The sequence below is a fragment of the Mytilus californianus genome, unplaced genomic scaffold (assembly GCF_021869535.1).
Source record: "Mytilus californianus isolate M0D057914Y unplaced genomic scaffold, xbMytCali1.0.p SCAF_4, whole genome shotgun sequence".
Lineage (NCBI taxonomy): Eukaryota > Metazoa > Mollusca > Bivalvia > Mytilida > Mytilidae > Mytilus > Mytilus californianus.
In genome coordinates this window covers 60,384,862-60,408,615 of record NW_026262690.1, presented here as the reverse complement: position 1 = coordinate 60,408,615, position 23,754 = coordinate 60,384,862, and the positions used below count along the sequence as shown (strand labels likewise).

At 31.6% G+C, this 23,754-nt stretch overlaps 1 protein-coding gene across 1 annotated transcript; it reads left to right on the top strand.

Annotated features, from left to right (window-relative positions):
* The first annotated feature begins 4,023 nt into the window (after window positions 1–4,023).
* On the top strand, window positions 4,024–22,666 carry LOC127737000 (neuronal acetylcholine receptor subunit alpha-3-like). Its single transcript, XM_052247557.1, has 5 exons — window positions 4,024–4,027; window positions 14,748–14,929; window positions 18,051–18,175; window positions 18,905–19,440; window positions 20,907–22,666. The coding sequence occupies exons 1-5, from the start codon at window positions 4,024–4,026 to the stop codon at window positions 21,317–21,319; spliced, it is 1,260 nt and encodes a 419-aa protein (XP_052103517.1). The 3' UTR covers window positions 21,320–22,666.
* The last annotated feature ends 1,088 nt before the right edge of the window (window positions 22,667–23,754 follow it).

Sequence of the window (23,754 nt, the reverse complement as noted above, 5' to 3'; positions counted from 1 at the left end):
TGCATCGGAAATAAACACATTTATTCTAAAACCAGTTGTTGGCATGATACGGGTTATGTTCTTCTCATATATTTTATGATGGTATGATACTTAAACCCTAACGATAGGGATTGTACTTGATTTTCATATGATGAAGACATAATCTTTCAATCAGTTTAATTGAGGTCTAGAGCTGGCATGTCAGTAACTGCTAGTAGTCCTTTGTTCATTTATGTATCATTGTCATTTTGCTTAGTTTCTTTTGTTACCTATTCTGAAATCGGACTCGGACTTCTTTTAAACTGAGTTTTACTGTGCGTATTGCTATGTGTTTCTTTATTCTACATTGGCTAGAGGTACATGTTTAACCCCGCCGCATTTTTGCGCCTGTCCTAAGTCAGGAGCCTCTGGCCTTTGTTAGTCTTGTATGTTTTTTTAATTTTAGTTCATTTATATGTTTTGGAGTTTAGTGTGACGTCCATTTTCACTGAACTAGTACACAATTTTATTTAGGGGCCAGCTGAGGACCACCTCTGGGTGCGGGATTTTCTCGCTGCGTTGAAGACCCATTGGTGGCCTTCGGCTGTTGTCTGCTCTTTGGTCGGGTTGTTGTCTCTTTGGCGGCATATTCCCCATTCCATTCTCAATTCTATTTTACACATATGAATATGTGCAGTGGTCATTTTTCAGCTTAAAATGCCTTTGTGTTTATTTGAAAGATGGATGGTGGCCTTGGGATATTTTCTGCTTTTTGGTCCGCCGGTTGTGGTAATTTTGACACACTCCCTGTTTCTATTCTGAATTCTATGAACTCACAATTATACATATGTGATTGGAATGATCACATATTAACGTTTACCCTACATTTCTGTCAATACATACATTAATTCCATTTCAAATTTTTTCCATTTGTTTGCGTTTTTTGCCAATTATCTTGAAAACTTTACTAGATAAAAGAAACTTCAGAAACGAAAAATGATCAGCAGGATAAGATCAACAAATATGTCAACATGACTATAATGGTAGGTTAACCCTTAATAGAGTTATTTCCCTTTAATGGTAATTTTTATTAAAAGTGGCCATTGTTGAAGATGTAGGTGAGCGACATAGACTCTTTAGAGCCTCTAGGTTAAATGAGATTAATGCATGCATTTCTGCTATGTGATGTAATTTTGATTTTGGGACTGATATTGTATGTTTACGTTTTGTTAGTTTTCTGTCAAACATGTTATCGCACCGTATCATGTGAATTTGTTTGGGTTTAGGGTTTTCTATATGAATTAAAAGAAAACTAGTATTTGTTAACCTAGTTAATTATGTCAAGAGTTTTATTGGTTGTTTTTCAAATTATAAAGTATAACGGTACTGTAGCCAATATATAGCATGGGACATTTGGTATTGGTTTGCACCTGATGAGATTTATTTAATAAATAATTGTCTTTCACATGGAAATTGAATTCATACCATGCATTTTTAAATGAGTAGGTTGTCACCTGCCTTTTTATTCAAGTATCTGAATTTCAAGTGTGATATATAAACATTTTCAGTTTTGGGATTTTACTCTACTGTTCCTGTCATACAATAATATTCATATTGTGAAGTATTTATTTCTAGATTAAAAAACATTAACTCAAAATCTCGCTTCCTTGGTCTTTTGCTAATTGTGTCTAGCTCAAATGCTATATATTGACTGTGTGGAATGGATACCCGCTAACATCTATCCTATTAAATGAGAAGACCTCATTTTGTGTGTCGCTTCTCCTCATTCCACAATAAATTAATCATCATGCCTTTGTGTCCTATAGGTACCATGCATAGTCCCATTTGTCATCCTCGCTTATGATTATTCAGTTTGGGTTATTTTGGGAGAAAAACGAAAATAAAAGCGTCCGAATATTGTTTCCGTCATCGGACGGACTTTTAAGTCATGGACAAGACTTCCGTTTAGGACAATTATTTTTGCGTTTTTCTGTATACCATGCTCATATACTATAAATAAAGTGTATTTGCTATTCACTTTCAATTCAAAGTTTACTATCCGCGGCTGTCACTGATATAAAATATAGATAGTCTCTATAATGACTATATCGCCTAGGATAGTATTAAAACTTGGAATTGATAGTAAATAGCAAGTACACTTTATTTATAGTATATGTATGTTCATAGTATACAGCAAAACAGAAAACAAAAAATAACGGACTTTGGAAAAAAGGGGGCGGGCTAAAAAAACAATGTCCTTTCATCAAGTACCTATAACTTTTGATACCTCTCCTGAAATTCTCCAGTCATAAATTTTTTTACAAAAATTCATCCTACAATAGTTTATATACTTTCAACCACACTCTAAATGCCCGCGATTTCACTGGTGTGTTCTAGTTTTATTGACTTTGGGACGTGAAGTCCAATAACTTAGTTTTAAAGAGCATTTAAGACTCACAGTAACACGGTAAGAATAATCTTCAATGGGTCTTTTGGAAAGTTAGATATCTAACTGGTTTCCATATGTTAACTTACCATGCCCTTAATTCGATGTTTATTTGCTTTTGGTCTGTTTTTTTCCGCTTTTTTTGGTGGCGTTGGATCTTAAATGATAATAATTTGACTTTCATAAATATTAAGTTTTTGTCATCAACAGTGTTTTAACCATTTACCTATTATGCCCTTGAATATACACCTTTTTGAGGCGTTTCAATCTTTTTGGCTGATAACAAAAACATGGTGTTTCGTTTTTGCGAGTTTTTTTTTAAACTTTCAATCTTTCATAGGTTTTTTTACACAACCTTGGAGCTATGTCCATTTGTTATTTCCAATTTTCCCTGTTATTGATCAACCTCATATTTATATTTGCCAATCATATTCCCGGATGGACCAGTCGTAACCTATTGAATTGCTGCAGGATTACTACTAATTTCATTATGTAAACAAGTTCGAAATTAAGAAATATACAATTAAACTTGGGCGAGAGTCCAAATGACGTAGATGCATGCAACTATAGGACATCTTATGGCCTTTAACACTGAGCAAAATCCATACCATATAGTCAACTAGATTTCATTCATAATTTGATGCTATTTTGGTAAACAACAAGACTATGAAATCCGGCAGTAATATTCGTATACTGTAAACATGAAATTCTTATTTTCGATAAGCATTAAAAGAACTATGAAGTAGGTGCAACATTTAAAATTGGTATTTTAAGAACTATTCATGTCGATTTGGGAAACATTACAAATCATGTGTCACTTTTTATGGACAGGTTGGTTGTAATTAATGTTCTTGTCTATCGTTTCGTTGCTATACTTTTAGAGGTAGAAATTCAGATTGAAGCTAATTTTCATTAAAGGTACTCATAACTATCAAAATTGATACGTTTTATATGAAAGGTAATGATTAAAACACACACGATTTTGAATATTTTTTGCTATGTCACATGCTTTATCCTTATTTTGATAGCAATGTACTTCAAAATATAAGTTTAAGTACAAAAACACATTTCAATTGATTAGTTAATGTGAAATAATATTTCAACTATAAAAATGTAAATTATGTAAACACTTCTAGAATGGAAACTTGTCGTCTCTTCTGAACACAAAACACGACAACAGATAAATTAACAAACATAGATTTAATTAAATTGGAATTAATTCAACTTCGTGTTATATTCATCAAAAACGATCTATATCGTGATTACAAGTGCAACAATTCTCTAATGATAGAATACAATACAAATGGTCTAAACGGATTTCTGCACCGGTAGTTGTAGTGGACACTGTGTAAAGAATCACCATTATTTTTTGTAGTGAATAGGTGAAGTGTAATTAATTTTATTTACCTTAAAGATTAATAAAAATGTAAACATTTAACTATGTTGATAATTAAACACCACCAATCAAAAGAAAATCGTTGTAATCACGTGATTTAAACCATATTTTAAAGGTATCGTTTCACATCTGAAACTATTTCTTTTGCGTGGTTTAAAAATACATGATATATGATAGATTGCACACAATGGCATGGACAAAATTGATATTATTAATAACTCTGATGGGTAAGTCTCGATATGCATTTCATTTACAAATTTTCAAATGAAAATAAAATAAAAATAGAAACAACAAATTAATTTTTCTTATCGAATAATTTTATTGATCATGAATATTTACTTTTTTGAGATAGCTTAATATTTTCCTTCAATCTGATTTTGGCGGTCATGTTTCTATTTATGTATTAAAAGACATTTTTCGAGAAAAAAAAACTCTTCCCCTCCAAAAAAAACAACAGAATATTCCGCAGGCTTTCCTTTGTCTTCAAATCTCGTTCATATCGTAATTTCTTATATTTAAGTACTTGAAGTGTTACCTTTTCGAAGGTTTTTGTTGTTCTTTCGGAGAACCTTTTGATTATATAACATCCCATGTATATACATCTATTGCTTCCCAACTTTTGACTCGTGTAATTTTCTTGAAAAAATAAGGAAAATTTAATATGATTAACTGCCTCTGGATCATGCCACTTTTGGTAGATGTATTATTGGTCAGCTATTGGTTTTTTATTGCACTTCCACCATTTATCATTATAAGACAGAATACTGTAAATTGTCACATATCAAACAAAGGCCAATGGTGGCAATTTCCCTTGAAAGGGTTGATCTTAGATGGTCGTGTATTTTTGTGTTTATATATTTTCTGCGGTTTTTTTTTTTTGCACGAATCTTTGGCTTTCACTCGAGTACCTATTGAATATAAATCCGAAACTGTGCAATGAATACAGAAAAATACGATCCATTCTCATTGATTATTTGGGATTAAATGATAATAATGAGTGAAAGTAAAAGATATAGGGTCAAAGACACTGAAGTATCAATGTCAATCAATAATATTTTAAAATTAATAACAAATGTATTTCATCTGTGTTAAACTATTTGAGTGCATACTGACTGGGATCTCAGTCTTGAGAACAATAACACAAATTTTCTCGTCCTTATATGACTTTGATTTAAGCTTTACCTTAAAACATAATACTGACAACAATTGCTGTCACGGAATTTATTTATTAGGAGATGTTTTGTTTTTGTGTTTTATGTATAAAATCTGTCTTCTTCATAACGTTTTTAATCTGACTTTTAAAAAATATAATAAAATGAAGAATCACTTTTGAAATCTTATATTCATTTGTCCCTATGGAGTTTAAGTTTCTAAATTTTCCATTTGTAAATGTTCGCCTATAGATAGCGGCATGACAGTATTATAGTACTTCCATGATAGGAGCGAGGATATTTTTTGTTTTGGATCAATTAATTTTTCAACAACAACAAAATCTCACAAACAGGCTTTGAAAATTTGGTTGAAATGCTTGCTTCCAAAATGTCGTATGTGAACTTTAACATTTTTGTAAATGGATGAGAAATAAAAACTTGGACATTTCTTGATAACACACAAACTAACCTAATTTTAACAGAAATAAAGAAATGTACAAGTTCTTGATTCCCAAAGCCATTATACAACACTTTTTTGCAATGTATATAATTCTATATTTTTGTCAAAACTTCAAAATTGAATACACGTAAAAGGTATTGAAGTAAAGATGAATAACCGGGGGAAATTATTGTAAATATGTTCATCATCTGTAGATGTGTTTCTTTTGAAAGTCACAATCCGTTACATCCAGCACTAAATTTTGTGAATAGTATAATTAAAAACTAGATGATCAAATTCTAATTGCAAAGTAAAACGTTAATTGATCAATTTAATGAAAACCGTTAGATAGCTAAAACTGCAATCAAATTCGCCCGTCCGTTTATTCATCACTTAAGTCACCATATCTGTGTCCAATCATGCTATTAATTATGATCAATCAAGCTTCATCTTTCATTAATTCCTTTCTATTTTTATTTTTTTTATCTTTTTCAAAATTTACAGTGCAAAAATAAATCTTCTATATGTATATTACACATTATCACAGACATTTTATCAAAGGGTATTTTTTTATCTTATTAAATTATATTTTCAAAAATGTAGGTATACGTAGGTAGGGATACAAATCGCTCTTTTGGTGCTTAAAATATACAAAAAGACTTGGGAGAATATAAGCAAATTTAAGTTAAACCCAATTGGTGTAATGCTTTCTTATTTGATAGTGGTATATGTCATGATCTGTATGGATAAAGGCGTTTACTGTGTTGGGTTTAACATTTTAAAACTCTACGAAAAGATAACAGGAATAACGAAAAGTATAGGACAACACAACTCAAACTAACCTGGGACAGTGGTGTAACACCACAACATAAGAACAAACTGTAAAAGTCAGAAGCAAGTGGCTTAACTAAAAAGATCGGTAGGAGGCATAAAATCAGCTAACATAAAAATAATAGACACAAGGCACCAAAATAAGAGTACTCGCAATTACTGAAAGCAAGTTCAAGGCAAGTTACAACTAATAAATACGTCTTTTTCTCCCAAACTAAAGTATATTAATCAGTACAAATCCAACGGATTTAGTGTAAGGACGTCATAAACAGCCTGACTTGGTACAGACTACAGGCACAAAATCTAGTAAGGTTCGTTAGTTTTTTTGTTTTTTTTTTGTACAAATGCACTTAACATGTCTAAACAACGGTAACACCAGGTATTAGACGTTCACTGATTGGTTGTGTTGTGTCTGTTTTGCGCCTTCATTGTTGATACTTTTTTCGAATCTCTGTATGGGAGCAAGTAGTGAGCTTATTTGTTTGCTTGTTTTTCTCTCTTTTGTGTATTGTCTCATGTATATTTACAACATATATCTTTATATTTAATAAAAAAAAATTCTACCACCTGAAATATTTTGTTGTGTCTCTTTGAAAATATTCGTTCCATGGGTATTTCCTTGGCTTTTGGTGTCGCATTGAATGGAAACTTGTATCTAAACTTGTTAATATCCATTTAATTTGTAATGTATTTTGAAGTCGGAAATGATAAATTGAAAAAAATATAATTGCGAGTATAAAGGCTTCTGTTCGATTAAGTATGACAAGAACGGACAAACGGTGTTTTATTAATTCCTATTAAAATCTATTATCAATACAGTATTTGCTTTCGAGAAAAAGTAAATAACTGTCTTTTCGATCTTAATGCTTAACATCCTAATTATTGATAGACTTTTGTTTTACGATGAATATATTGTATTTACTCAATACAAAAGTAAATATCTTTTATTAACTTTAAAAAATTATTCTTCTACTCATTTTGGTACAGCCAATAACTGTATTTAGCTCAATTAGACACGCGACGATTTATCTTTTCTGGTGTTTACATGATACTATTGAGTCATGGAAAAGTTGGAAATACACCGAAAATGTCATACAGAGAAACACTATATTTGCCTAATTCATTAATTTTTTCCCCAGATATACATTAGACCACTTTATGACATTTTAGATAGGTTATGATTTGTGTATATTTATATATATGATATTAGTACAGTGTAGGAAAATATAAAATTTATTTGACGAGCTTTAGAAACAGAGACAAAAAAGAGGCTCGTCGAGCTTTTCTCCTGTTTCGTAGCGAGTACAAATAAATAATATTTTACTACACTGTACATGTATTGTTTTTATCCTGCAATTTAACTTTGAGCTTACACGTATAGTTTTTCCACATCAGAATCGTTGAATTTGGTTTTTTTTTGCATGAAATCGGCACGACTGAAACGCGGACCGCAATGAGGACCCTAAATTGAACATCACAATTCAGTAGTCCCGATTTCATTCAAACAAACAAATTCAACTATTCTGATGAGGAAAAACTATACGTGAAAGCTCAATGTTAAAACTGTAATTTTAACATAACCGTTCGCTCGCAACAGAATCAGGTTACCAAAAGACTTTAAACGTATACGTTTATCGCTTCGTGTTATCTGTACACTCTGTACACTTGTGTATTTGTATAGTAGAAAGGGCGATTGCAGGATAAAATGGACATTGTCTGCTGAAGTCTAAATTCCTAAACACTCTGCAACTTAGAAATAAATAAAAAAACGATTGTGGTATTCCATAACGTTAACTTTAATGAAATAAATGTCGTTATATTGATGTTTTTACATTAAAATATTTGCATTTCAACTATTAAAATCAATTTTTATGTGTTACACATATCGAATTGTTCCCAATATATTTTATTTTGAAATTTCAGTGTCATTTAAACCTGTTCATTTCCTCTAAAGAAGAAGAAAAGAAAAATAATTTATTTAAGAACTCAAGATCAAATATTCGATATAATCAAGCAAGATATTTTTAGCATATGGGGTGATTCTGCTTTCCAGGCAATAAATTATACCAAGTAAAGTTTATATTTTAACAATTACACTGCATGTTCATGATACAATGCAAAAATCTGAAATCATGCTTTAAAATCAGTTTCATTTTACAAGAAATAACAGACAGTGTCAATGTACATTGGTTGAATACGATGTCAAATTGTTTGTGACGTTTGAAATAAAAGGAATCAAGTAAAAAACAATTTTTTTTAACCTACAATGAAATGTGCTTTTGGTGATTTGATCCAGAATATAGGTAGTTACAGGTTTTTCATACAATTGAGCATTAAAATATTTGACCATGTCTTAATTGTTATTTGCCCCGACTCATATCATTACGTTGGGATTTGGTTGAGCTTGATTTGTTTTTTTCTGTTTGCGCTGGACCAACCGTTTATTTGTTAAACACTGTGATCACGCTAACATACTTTGCGAACTTCTCCACAAGCTAATTTTGAAATAGTGTTTTAGAAATCAGTAAGAATAAAATGAAATAGGTGGGATCAGTCAAAGAGACAACAACCGAACAAGAAAAAAACACACAAAATACATCTAAAAGTTAACATGCATTCTTGGGCTATGGATAATTGTCTATAACAAATGTGAAGTTTAATATCTTATTGATATGAGTGGACATGTTTTATCTAAAACATAGTAAAAATTTAACTCTTGAGTTGACAAACTTAGACACTTCAACGATCAACCAAATTATGATAGCGAACACAGAAATTGTGAAGTGATGACACCAATCGTTCATCCTCATCAGATTGATTCATTTAAACCGCAATTATGAGAAATTGCTGTAGCATATATAATCAACTCAGATATGTAAACGTCATAGGCTGTGTCAGATGGTACTACCATAGAATGTGAAGTTGACAGTGAGAATACTTGTCATAGATTCAAGATAAATAGTAATCATTGAAATATTGACTGTTTGTTGGAATATTAATCCTGAAAATTAATCAAATATGGTGTTGATAAAAACGCTCAGCATATATTTATATACCTACGCTATCATTTTTTTCATTACACCCACAAAGGGGAGCTATCTTCAATTCCCTTGTCAAGAAGTCTCCTATTTTATATCGATACAAATTTTTTATGATTTGAAGGATGATAATTATTTGCTTACTCTCGTAGAAGCAATGGAAATGCTGTTTTTTTTTAAGTGGGTATAGAAAATTTATTTACTGTTGGAACCATCAACATTAGAACGGGAATCTTCCATGCTTTCATAGAGTCTTTCGCCTGATTCATTAGAATTATTTAAAAAGACATCTGTTTTACTCGAATTTGTCGTGTTCTTGTAGTTGGAACGTATCCGTCCATCATGTTCATGACTTATTATTATTAACCCCACAGGCTGTACATGTGCCATAGGATGTATTACCTTCTAAAGTACTTTGTTTCACCATCGGTTTAAAGTTTCTGTTAATGCAAAATTTCTTTGAACATATTTTGAAATTATTTGCCGAAATGTGCATCTGGTGCAGTAAACTTAGTACCGTTTAGTGTTTTATTTCAGAACAAATAAAATTTCAATTTATTCTCAGAAATAACAGACTGAGGGGGAAATATGATGTATTGCCTTGAAAACATATCATACACGCACCACTAGTACAATAACATATTCATGTCAAACTTGTGAATGCATTTAAATCATATTTGGTTTTATTTTACAATATGTATTGTCTCTTCTTTACAGCTTGTCACCTTTGTTATGGTATGCTTGTAATGGGTTTTTTTTCTGTGTAGGAATTTAGTACTATTTTGTTATTACACGTTTTCTTTTGTGTGAACTTATTTTTCTTTGATTTATCATTGAATATTTATGTTTTGAGTTTCTTTGTAGAATAGTATTAGTATCAATTGTTTTTCAATGTCAATAGATAAATGTTTGGCTCTTACGGAATAGAGTGGCCATGGAATTTGTAAGTAGAGCTTTTACAGATCTTTGATTCGTTGCAATATATTTCATAAAACATCTCTGATAACAATTAATTATATGACAGAGCGTATCTACCTATAAGATTTTAATTTTAACATATATGATAACAAATTCAAATGAATGTATGAGAATATGATGATGAATTTACAGTTTTTAAAAACAATCAACCGTTTTGTCACCTTTATAAGGCTTGAAAAGAAGAAGATCGATTCGTCAACAGAACCATTTCGTTACATCCATACGCTGTCGTATACGTAAAAAACTAGAACTAAGGTAAATTCCTCGACTACACAACGGAAGACTATTGGCGTTTGGTTCAGTGTCACTGACTATGACCCAATAGCATTTGCTGTTCATCTTATGAAAGATGAGTAAATTCAAAACTGCTTGAAGAAAGATCCCGTCATTAACCTCTCCCTTTTCGTTCCATTAAATTTTATTGTAATGCAAGTGCAGCTTTTACTCTCAATTCGTCTGTTATTTCAATAGTAATGCAATATCGGTTGATCCCTTCGTGGTTTCTTAGAATTTTTGAAAACTCATAACCTCATTTTAGTATTCAAAACTGTTTTGGTTGGAATAAGGTCAATAACACTCATTCCGGTAAAAATGGAATTTGGACCATTTACTCACCATGTACATTTCAGATTCACACAAAATTTCATGGTAAAAATACATTGATTAATTAACTTTGAAAACATTACAGATTAAAGCACTTGATATATCATCCAACTGGGCATACTATCGCAGTAAAAAGAGGGTTAATGTATGACTTTATTCATGGTATATCTAAAGATTCTTATTAACTAAGTACATATGCGGAACTGGGCTCCTTTAATACGCTGAAATATATCATTTATTTTGTGTTTTGTTATGCATTATACCGTGTTTTTTTTTGGTTAAATGCTTTTGCTTTACTGGTTTTTATTGTATATTCTTTTATGTACGTTTTTTAATCTACTGATCGAGATTAAAAGGAAAAATAAAGGGGGAGTAGATCGCAAAAACTAGTTTAAAACCGCCACATTTTGTGTGCTTTTCCCATATCAGGAACCTCGCAGATATTTCTCATATGTCAGATCTTAACTTTTTTCGTTGTTTGGAGAATTGGATGTTTATTGCAAATCTTTGATTGTTTTTGTTAAATTTATCCACAGTATTTATATATACTTGAGACGATTTAGAGCTTGATTTATTGCATAGACACCTGTCTGTTGTTGAAGACTGTATGTTTCCCTCTAGAATACTAGTGGTTATTTTTGTCGTTTCCTTGTTTGTCTCATTGACGCATGCTCATAACTTCTAGCTATTCATATTTCTGCTCCAAAGTATTGTATCATGTGATCAGATTCAGATAAATTAACCTATGTTCCATATCGTGATCTATAATATTTTCCCTTTTATTATCATGTAAACTTCGGATGGACGTACTGAATTATATATATTCATGGTGACGGCATGTAAGTCTCTGAAATCTTGAATGAAATAGGAAATACTTATTTTAGAGATTAAATATAGCATCGTAATTTGACAAATTTCGTCTTCATAATTATTCACATAGTGTTTGTACTTCCGGTTTAGATTTTTGTTATTTACCAAATATGACCTGATTTATTATATATGTTAATCTAAATAAATGCCAACTGTAAATCTACTGCCATCTGCATTCGGGGAAATAGCTCAATGAATTAGGATTCTATAATTGGTATGATACATTTTATGATTATTATTACCAAACATCGTCCAATATATATATATATATATATATATCCAAATCCCGGCGAGGGAAGAACAAAAAAATTGCGACATTGTTGGGCTGATGTTTATGTATATATATTGGACGATGTTTGGTAATAATAATCATAATTCAAGAGTCTATCCTAAATTGAGGTAAATTATGTGGCATCCAATAACCGTTTCGATTCCTAACATCACTGAAGAGACATTAATTGTCGAAATCCGGATATGGTGTACAAAAAATCTTTGCACCTTTGTTTGCGGTATACCATCTTTGCCGCAAGTTTATTGTTTTCTGTTTGGTATTAAATTTATAGTTAAGATCCATTTATTACACCTTGTGATCCGTTTATTTGGCAATCGCCAATGGCAGTCAGCAGGATTAAAGAACATTTGTTGTTCGACCTGTTAGTCAAATGCGTTTTGTTAAAATATACTTTTTCACTTTTTTGGTCTTTTGGAAAATGTTGTTTGTGCTGTATTTAGACCCCTCTAACAAGAAATTTGTTTTGAATGCACACGTATAAAAATTGCGGTTTTTATCCAACGCAATCATAGGTTTGAACGTTGTTTTCAATTTAGACTTGTTTATATTTTTTCGTTTGGGCTTGTATTATATTTGCCTTCGGGTTTATATGATCCGTTCATCCTATTTTGACTCCTCAAAATTCAAGAGTCTATCCTAAATTGAGGTAAATTATGTGGCCTTCCAATAACCGTTTCGATTCTTAACATCACTGAAGAGACATTAATTGTCGAAATCCGGATATGGTGTTCAAACAATCTTTGCACCTTTGTTTGCGGTATACCATCTTTGCCGCAAGTTTATTGTTTTCTGTTTGGTATTAAATTTATAGTTAAGATCCATTTATTACACCTTGTGATCCGTTTATTTGGCAATCGCCATTGGCAGTCAGCAGGATTTAAGAACATTTGTTGTTCGACCTGTTAGTCAAATGCGTTTTGTTAAAATATACTTTTTCACTTTTTTGGTCTTTTGGAAAATGTTGTTTGTGCTGTATTTAGACCCCTCTAACAAGAAATTTGTTTTGAATGCACACGTATAAAAATTGCGGTTTTTATCCAACGCAATCATAGGTTTGAACGTTGTTTTCAATTTAGACTTGTTTATATTTTTTCGTTTGGGCTTGTATTATATTTGCCTTCGGGTTTATATGATCCGTTCATCCTATTTTGACTCCTCAAAATTCAAGAGTCTATCCTAAATTGAGGTAAATTATGTGGCCTTCCAATAACCGTTTCGATTCTTAACATCACTGAAAAGACATTAATTGTCGAAATCCGGATATGGTGTTCAAACAATCTTTGCACCTTTGTTTGCGGTATACCATCTTTGCCGCAAGTTTATTGTTTTCTGTTTGGTATTAAATTTATAGTTAAGATCCATTTATTACACCTTGTGATCCGTTTATTTGGCAATCGCCATTGGCAGTCAGCAGGATTTAAGAACATTTGTTGTTCGACCTGTTAGTCAAATGCGTTTTGTTAAAATATACTTTTTCACTTTTTTGGTCTTTTGGAAAATGTTGTTTGTGCTGTATTTAGACCCCTCTAACAAGAAATTTGTTTTGCATGCACACTTATAAAAATTGCGGTTTTTGTCCAACGCAATCATAGGTTTGAACGTTGTTTTCAATTTAGACTTGTTTATATTTTTTCGTTTGGGCTTGTATTACATTTGCCTTTGGGTTTATATGATCCGTTCATCCTATTTTGACTCCTCAAAATTCAAGAGTCTATCCTAAATTGATGTAAATTATGTGACCTTCCAATAACCGTTTCGATTCCTAACATAGCTGAAGAGACATTAATTGTCGAAATCCGGATATGGTGTACAAAAAATCTTTGCACCTTTGTTTGCGGTATACCATCTTTGCTGCAAGTTTATTGTTTTCTGTTTGATATTAAATTTATAGTTAAGATCCATTTATTACACCTTGTGATCCGTTTATTTGGCAATCGCCAATGGCAGTCAGCAGGATTTAAGAACATTTGTTGTTCGACCTGTTAGTCAAATGCGTTTTGTTAAAATATACTTTTTCACTTTTTTGGTCTTTTGGAAAATGTTGTTTGTGCTGTATTTAGACCCCTCTAACAAGAAATTTGTTTTGCATGCACACGTATAAAAATTGCGGTTTTTATCCAACGCAATCATAGGTTTGAACGTTGTTTTCAATTTAGACTTGTTTACGTCTAAATGTGTGACATCTTTACGACAGATGTTCTCCATCGGATAATTTGTGGTTCTACAGGACTAACCCCATAATTTATATATATACTACATCTCAAATTTAGCCAACAATGTTAGATCTGCAAATTTGCGTTAGCAAATTTTTGTTCTTCCCTCAGCGGGATTCGAACACCTGCATCTGAGACATCGTGGCAACACCGCCAGCACTGTGTCCAGCGCACTAGACCACTCTATTAACTAGGCTATATAAAAATATAGCATTCGTTAGTCGAGTAATGCCTTTCTTCGTCGGCGTTATCCAGGGTTGTAGCACAGTACATGATGTATAGTGGCTAGTAGTTGGTATACTTTTCAGATTAGCTGTTTTTTTGTCTGTCGTAAAGGATGATAATTTTACTTACCATGCCTTCACATCAAATTTTAATTTCAATTTTATACGTCTAAATATGCTTTTGGTACATTGTTCAATGTGAATTTTATTCAAAAATTATATATATATTAGACACACACTTTAAATCCGATGCAATTAATATCATAATAATCAAAACATCGACATTATTCTCAAAGTGTTTCTTACAGCATTGCCAGAAACTAGAGGCGGCTTAGGACCAGGAGGACCAGGTCCAGATAAACCAGAATACAGTACATCATTAGAAACAACACTAAGGCGTGAATTGTTCATGGACTATGAAGTGTTACAGAGACCTCGTGAGAACGTCAGAATATTTATCAGTTTAACCATTCTAACTGTCAACGATCTGGTAAATATATACATAAACTGTTAATTAATGCAAAACACCAAAAGAAACTAGTAAAAGTAAAACACTAATTAATTATAGTTTGTAAATGTTAAAAAAAAAAGAGCTACACAACTTATATATTTATAAAAACCTAAAAATGAAGTTTTGAACTTCACCGAAACTTTTACCAATATATTGCGTAATGTCAACATTGAATGCTGATATATAAGTATTAAATTTATTTTGTTAACATTATTTAGAAAGCTTACATTTTATTACATTATATTACTTTAATTTACAAGGCTCACAAGTAGTAGTGTTTGCTGTGCAAATGTGACCATAAATACAATACCGTTAATTATTATACCTCAGTATGTTTTTTCTATATAAAAAAGAATGAAATATTTGTGCTTTTTCATTCCACAGACTATTTGCCAGTCAATCGTTTCAAAGACTATTACCCCGCTCAATAGTTTTATAAACATATTTCCCGTACTTTTTCATACTAATTTTTCATTGAACAAACAATGACGTCATTGACTCTTCCGCTTGGATTTGTGCGCTTGGCAAGGTTAAACTCTGAAATATCGCAAACGGTATAACCTGTATGTGTCTGTCGTCGTAATTTCAAATTAATATATTAGTTACCAGAAGCAATTAAGGGCATACGATACAGTGTTGATCCCATTTTTCACCTAGTCAATTCATATATGTAATAAGAAATATACCTTCATGTGCTATTTTAGAGATAATTGGGATCGAAATTTTAGACATTTACTAGAAATTTCGGTTTCTTTGACATTTCTATCCTTTGGAAAGACATACCTAACTTTTTTGTTTTAAAAGATAAACGCAAGCGGACTTTTGTAAACACATCTGTGATATCTTCTCTATATAAGTGTGCTTTGAATTTGTGTAACACATCTTTGGAAATAATTAATTTCTATCACATTTTCATGATTTTAGTAAAAAAACGGCATTTTTGCTGCATATATATCCAATTTAAAATAAATTCATCGGTGATTTGTTTATAAAAATTGGCACAAGTAATCTTCATACATAATCAAGCCAAATGTCATTTTTAGAAAGAGTGGTCCATGAACTCGTTTTCAAGATAAATCAGTCTGAATGATAAAAATCAGTCAAAAGATGCATCTTTTCCCGATATGTCACAGTTTGACGTCGCGAAAAATAACATTTTACGTTAGCGACGTCATTACCTCCCCTGTAACTATATACGGCAGCTGTGCTATTTTATACTGCAATCAGCTATTTTACTATACAGATAAAGCTATACGTATAAACGTTAGCTTTATACGTCAATGACCTCAACTAACCTATTAGCCACGCCTACTTACCGGAACTACTGTATTTCATCAACAACGTCACGTCACAACCATGACAACGTGTAGTAACAATTGTCAAACTTTTGTAAATTTAAACTTGTTATGTCTTGAAATTCGTAATTTACATACCATATTTATTAAATACTATTAAATTAGTTTATTTTCTCTTTCTAATTCCTAAAAATGTCAATGTCTTATCGCCTGGACTTTATGAGTTACTACGCTTATAGGGAAATACCCAACAATGGTACCCCAAGAGGGAAATTCCAAACACTTTTTTTTAACAATAAATTTGTTACGTATTTTATTTTATTTTTTATGTTTTTTATCGATTGCAGTATAAAGACAATATACGTATAGTGTCTTGAAATATGAAATTTATTTGTATTCGGCACGAAACAGGGGGAAATGCTCGGTAAACCTCGCATTTCTCGGTAAACCTCGCATTTCCCCCCGTTTCTTAGCCTCATACAAATAAATTTCATATTTCAAGACACTATACGTATATTGTCTAATTTGCAGTCAAATTGCATTTACCGTATAATCATTTGTGATATACATTCACTGACCGTATATTGCCTTGTCTTTATGACGTTGACAATGCGTTTCCGTAGAGTTTTATTTATGACGTCAATAAACAATAAAGGTTCGCGAAAGTTTTACGTCGTCCGCTCCAAATTAAAAAATGATGGTTTTTACCCCAAATATTTCATTTAGAACAGTTATAGGAGTTGCAGTATATAAAGAATAAACATACATTGTCTCGAGATATACATTTTATTTGTACTCGTCTCAAAACAGGATAGAAATGCTCGGCAAAGCCTCGCTTTCTACATGTTTCTAAGCCTTGTACAAATAAAATTTATATTTCGAGACAATATATGGTTATTCTATATGTATCGTATGCCCTTAAGGATGTAGTTAGGTGAAATTAAAAAAATCTAGAATTTAAAATTGATACTATAAGTCAGAAGAGCATTAGTAAAGGAACAAAATAAGCTAAAAATATTGAAAGGTTATGGAACTCCTTTTTGCGATATTTGATTTTTTTTAAATGGCGGGAAAAGGCTGACTCGGACTTTAACCTTATATTTAGCATTGGCATTATTTGGGTCTCAAATCGTAAGAAAACAAATCTAGAATCTGCCTAAAGTTGGTAATGATTTTTTTATGAGCTATTGAAGTCTTCTATGAAAAGAAAAGTGGGTGATATGGGGTAAATTTTTTACCTTGTATCGTCGGAAAAAACCCAAGAAGTCCGAACATCTGACAAAAATTCATAAACCTGACCTAAGTACATCCTTAAAAATGAAAAAGAAAATCTACGTGATATATTTTAAGAACTAAAACATAACAAATGTATGGTATGGGTTTGTCGTTGTCTTCATAATCTGGGATTGCTTTAGTGTACGGTAAATTTTAGCTAGCGTTTATTATATGCAAGGGAATTTTACACAAGGATTCCTGGTCTTTATCTCACAAATGTCGGGCTACTCATGGTAGAAGTCCGGTAATAAATAATAAACTAAGAAGAGAAGGTAGTGTTGCGACTACACCAAACAGAACACACAAAGTGTGTCAAAATTACCAAACAAATTTACGATTTATGTATTTTCAATGAATAGTACGATTCCTCAAGCAGACTTTATAACATTTAGATATCATCAATTTTTTTAAGATTTCAAGCGTTGTCTATTTTCAATAGAAATACTATCTGTTATATTTCCTTTAACTTGTAATTGACAATTTTCGTGCATTTGTCCAGTAGATAATGTTGTTTTTCATGCGATATTAAGGTTTGGCAGGATTCCAGATTAGACTGGTCAAACAGTTCCACTACCTCACAAGACTTTACCAATGTAAGATTCCTCTTCAGTACAGAAGAATATGTTTGGAGACCCGCGCTTATCATAGAAAACTCGTAAGTATATTAAAACACTCTGATGGTTTTGATACTGCAAGATTAAAGGAAAAGTTAAGAATTTCCATTTCAAGTGTCAAAATATATGATACTAATAAAAGGATGATGCATACTTTCTTTAATTATAACATGTAGCTTTTAGATGACACAGTCAAAATGAAGCAAAACTCGCACTAAGGAATTGCTTTTGTTTATATTTTTTTTTTTTGGAGATGGGACAGGGTCAAGATCAACAGAGATCATAAGTACCTTAAACCATTAATATGAAACGTTATGCAAAAAGACGTCAACTGTTATTTATGTCATGAAAAGATGAATATAATAAAACGTTGTTTAAACGTCCTTGAGACACAAGAGTAAAAAAACAAAAAAACGGGAATTAATTTTTTCGAGGTAACGATATTTACATAGACTAGAAAAAACAGTCTATCAAGTTCTGAATTGCTATGATTCTAAAGAACTTGTGAACAAAAAAAGCGAAGATGAAAGTGGATGAAAAATCGGCATCATGCACTGTTATTCTATAAGAAATGTATAAATACCGCACCAGATATAAAGCAATCTTTCAAATAAAAAATCAAATAATTTGGCAACAGAAATGAAATGTACAGATATTGAAGAACATACAATCACCCATTTGAAAATCACTGACAGCTTATTCCTTTGAACAAGGACAGCCAAATGAAAATAAATTGGTTTGTGACGAATATGTGTAAATTAAAATTTCAGAGTTAAGGACATAGGAATTATCAATGATAAATTCATTCCAATGCGAATTGTGAGTGATGGAAACATAGTTTGGAATCCATCGGGCATATACGAAGTGAGCTGTGAATCTGACATCACGTACTACCCTCTGGACACACAACAATGTACGGTAAAGATAAGTTCCTGGGCTTATACCTCCGCAGAAGTTTCATTAGACTTTGGACCTGAATCTGTAGACCTCAGTTTCTATTCAGCAAATGGTGAATGGGATCTAATTTCTGCATCAAGTAGCAAATCGGGTTCCAAATCAAGAGGGGGAATTTCGTTTTCAAGTCTGACTTATTCAATCAAACTCCAGCGCCGTCCGATGTTCCACATCATTAACACATTGTTCCCTGTTGCATTGATGGCAATTTTGATTGCTATGGTGTTCAAGCTGCCGGTGGATTCAGGAGAGAAAATAGGTTTCTCATTGACCGTTCTATTAGCCTATGCTGTATATCTGACCATGATTTCGGACAATATTCCCAGTACCTCTGTCCATATCTGTTACCTCTGTAAGTAAAACTTCTGTGGTTAACATATAAAGTTACAACATATTTCTAAAGTCATCTTTGTTACTTTTTCTTGAATTGTTCTTAATAAAAGAAGAATATATGGTAAGGGTTATAGATGGTCCTGTAAATTTGTAATAAAAAATCAAACGTGCACTGTTCCATCTAAAATCATAAAGGAAAACGGTAAAAGGTCAACATTTTGTATTATTAAATTTTTGAAAACATCGAGGTAAAATAATAAATCCATCAAATAACATTTTTCAGATTTTCACAAGATATTTCTTGTCAGATATCAGTCATATTTTTGATTTTTGTTTAAATATGAATAAAAGGAGAAATGGGTTTACGTCAATGAGACATCAAACCAACGACACCAAAAGTCATTAAATATATTAGCTTGTGGCCATCATAGTTCTTTTAAAGTAAAAATACAAGAATTGCGACCCTTTATTCACTTTCTTTTAGATCTATTCATCAATTATTACATTTGAGCAGGAACCCTTTTTTAAATTAACATTTTACAACAAAACGCTTCTTCAATCTTTTGATAGTAAATCTACTAAATTATGGTTGTACCAGTTACCAGCAACACGTTCATAAATATGATAACAGTAATCAACAAAAATACTGGACAGTACAACCTACCACTTTAATTACAAAAAGCGGACTCCTCCAAAGAAATCTCAAATATTAAAAAAACCAACACACAATATAGCTTATATATAACAAAGTATACAAAAACGAACAACACGTTTCAGATGTGTTAAAAAAACTTTTATCTGATTCAAATAATTTTGGGGTTACCCCAGTAGATCGTTGCTCACGTTTGATTGTACCAAAAGATGGATCGAAATGATAACTTTGCAATTTTAGCGTGTTAATGATGTCACAATGACATCGCAAAATATATTTCAGCAATTAAAATATCAGAAATGTTATTTATTCATTTATCAAAACAATTGATTATGTTTCAAATATTACTTGTCTGGCGTACGAAATTTTGATCCTGGTATCTATGATGAGATTATTGAAAGCCGCTTATTTCAAATTCAAGAAATAGAATAGGCAGACTGTTGTGGTCAGGTTTTTAATTTTTTAATTTTGTGACAGTATTGTTAAATCAATACGAATGAAATTGATCAATAAAAAAAAATCTCTTTTTTTTTCTCCAAATTTTGTTGATTGTCTATGTGTATGCAACTACATACCCTGTGTCCATATATGTTAATAATAATGAAATACAAATAATGATGAAATATAGATATAGATTCATTTTACTGTTGAAATTACAAATGAAAAGAGACATTGAGTAAAAACAAAAAAGATACCTTTTTCTTTCATTTAACCTATTAGAGAGTTCAACGTATTTATGATAATATTTCCCGCCATAGCTAACGCCTTGGAGACATTTTACTTATATAATGTGATATAATTTTACAAAACTGGTTTATTATTTCATATTTCAGCTATATACCTGGTATTTATTCTAACACTTGGAGCTACATCAGTTGTCCTTACAATCATTGTTCTCAGTCTGCATTTCAAATCACAGGAAGATGAAATACCACAATGGGTTAAAACCATGACAAAGAAATGTCTTCTCAAAATTGCTGGCATGCAGAGTTGTTGTAAATGTTGCGAAAATCAAAGAGAAACCGAGGTTGAAGTTCTGACACAGACGGCCATAGCAAATATGAAAATAGTAAAGAAAGGTCACCCTCCAGTTGTTGAAGCAATCAGTTCGATGGACAACGAGTTGACCTGGGAAAAACTATCCAAAATAATGGACAAAGTGTTTTTTAACATTTACATCGCCATGATTGTCATAGTCACTGTGATGTTGTTCTTGGCAATATTCGTCAATTACTACACGTCTTAAATGACAGTTTTGATTATTGAAAAAGACTGAAGGAATTGACATAAGGCCACACCAATTTGATTCCTAGTTCTTTGGATTTTCCCGCTCCTGTTTTGGAGAAATTGACTTTTCAATGAAAAAAAATTATTACCGCTTCCGCAAATTTTTGGTCCGCATGCCGCTCCAAAATTAGTTTCTCCTTGAATTTTTTTTTCACATAGACGTTTTTCTATTGCATTTATTGGTCCGATCGATTTAAACGCACGTGTGATAAATCGATTTGTAAATAAAAGGTCAAAAATTGGGATGCCAACATGCAGTTGTGTCAGCTAATTGCCGTGGACAAGTAGTTATTGAACACACAGTTATCCGAAATGCATCTCGTTTTACCTTTGAAGACCTGTTCTAGGAGGCAAAAATTTAAAATCTTTCATTAGATGACCACAATCACATCAATATTTGTTAGAACCATCGTCATCCCCGATCCTTGTTTCAACAGGCATAGACCTATCTATCTTCGATGAAATAAATTGTAAATTTCCATGAACTTTTTAAAAAATCACAGAACTATCTTATTTTGATGAAACCCCATATCCTCTTGTTAGTCTATTGGCATGCAAGCAGAACTCATTTGTTAGGGGAAATTTAAGAGTTCCAACGTTCGAGACCAAGGTGGTAGTATTGTGATTGCCATGCTCATAATAATAGGGATGTGTAATTGGTTCAACCACTTCTAGTCAAGCTAAAGAGTTTTAAATGCATTGCAGCTTTTAGGAGCAAAAGGAAAAAGTATTTTGCTCAGTCAGAATAATGCATGTGAATGTGGTGACAGGTAATTTAAGGGAATATTTTAATACATTGAGATCTACATGCATAGCAATATAACTATCTTACTCAGGATGTTGTTTTAGTACAACGCAAGAAATATTTGCCTCACTCATTATGTTGATCCTAAATATGGATAAATAGTTCCAACTGGATTTCAAGCAGCCAATAAGCAATCATTACCATATAATGAAAACAACTATATCAAAAAATATTTAATATCTTTCAGGGGCATTCTTTTGGATACATACACATATTTTAATTTTATTCAACATATGTCATTTACCTAACTAACATAATTCCTCTTGTAAAACTGCATCTGCTATGCTTCCTTAATATATATACATGTATGGATTTAAATGAAAATTCACGCAGACAAAGCTTATTTGACGAAAATAATCAAAATTAACTAAACCACAGTGAGACAAGAAAGTCTGGTATAGTACAGGCACCAATAAATCAAATTATATGCATTAGAGCATGTTTCTCCTCGTTTTTCTATGAAGTAACCCAGTTATAACATGTACATAAACTCTAAATCGCACAATTTAAGAAAAAATATACAGCTCGCTTCACTTGTAGAGCACTCGTCTAAAAAAAAAACTCATTTTCAAGAAAAAAATTAAATAAAAAAAATTTCGCTCGCTCTTCCCATATTTTTTGGAGCTTTTGTCCGAAGAACTACAAATCAAATTGGTGTGGCCTAACAAATGAATTATATGGACATTGATCTGAAAGTTTTGATAAAAAGCTATATTTCAATTCACTAGTATTTAATCTTATATCTGATGTCAAACTCAATTTACAAATATAATGCCATTCAATTTGTTCTAATAAAACATTAAGACAGATATACCAATTGATAAACCGAATTTAATAATTTTTACTGTTTGTTGTGTAATTAAATACTTCAGAATGAACATAGTTTTTAACCTGATAGTAAAAACGTTTTTACAAGATTCAATATGTTTAAAGCTGCATTTTTTAGGCTATCACAACGAATTTATTTCAGTTAAATATTCTATATGCATTTTTATCTGTTCGTATCCAATTCAATAGTGCAATTGCAAAATGTAAAGCGTGCTTTTCAACTTTTTTTTATAACCCCAACTAGTCCATTGGGCTAAGTGAGCTACTATCATCACTTGGCATCCGTAAACCTTTTGAAAAAACCATCAGGGCAATCATTGATTTTAATTGGCTTGTTGGTTTTTTTATATTTTTTCATCTGGAGACTACCTAGCGAAAGGTTTTCGAAACTTTGGAGTGTTAACGAGAACAAATTCATCCAACGCTACATTTTTCAAAAGGTGTGTACTCTTGTAAAATGAAGGGGTATGTTTGGCAGGTGAATGATTCAGGCTCCAAGAGTTTCTTGTTACTATATATATATAAAAATATTAATTTTCGCGAACCATTTAGGTCACGGAAATTCCAATTTTTGCCATCAGTAAGGAGAGTTGTACAAATAATGTGAATACACAGAACCCCGATCCAATTCATCTTTTGCTAAAAATATTTATCATTTTCTGTTTTATATCTCCTAACATCCTTCCATTTTTCTTTAATTTCGATTAAAATATGCCAAAACCTGCAGTAAAAATAGATGTATGCCCCAAATAAACATTCAC

Excerpts from the sequence above, each read along its gene's own strand:
- LOC127737000 (XM_052247557.1), top strand. Across the intron at positions 14,930-18,050 it reads TTCTAACTGTCAACGATCTG|GTTTGGCAGGATTCCAGATT; the intron begins GTAAATATATAC and ends TGCGATATTAAG. Across the intron at positions 18,176-18,904 it reads GCGCTTATCATAGAAAACTC|AGTTAAGGACATAGGAATTA; the intron begins GTAAGTATATTA and ends TTAAAATTTCAG.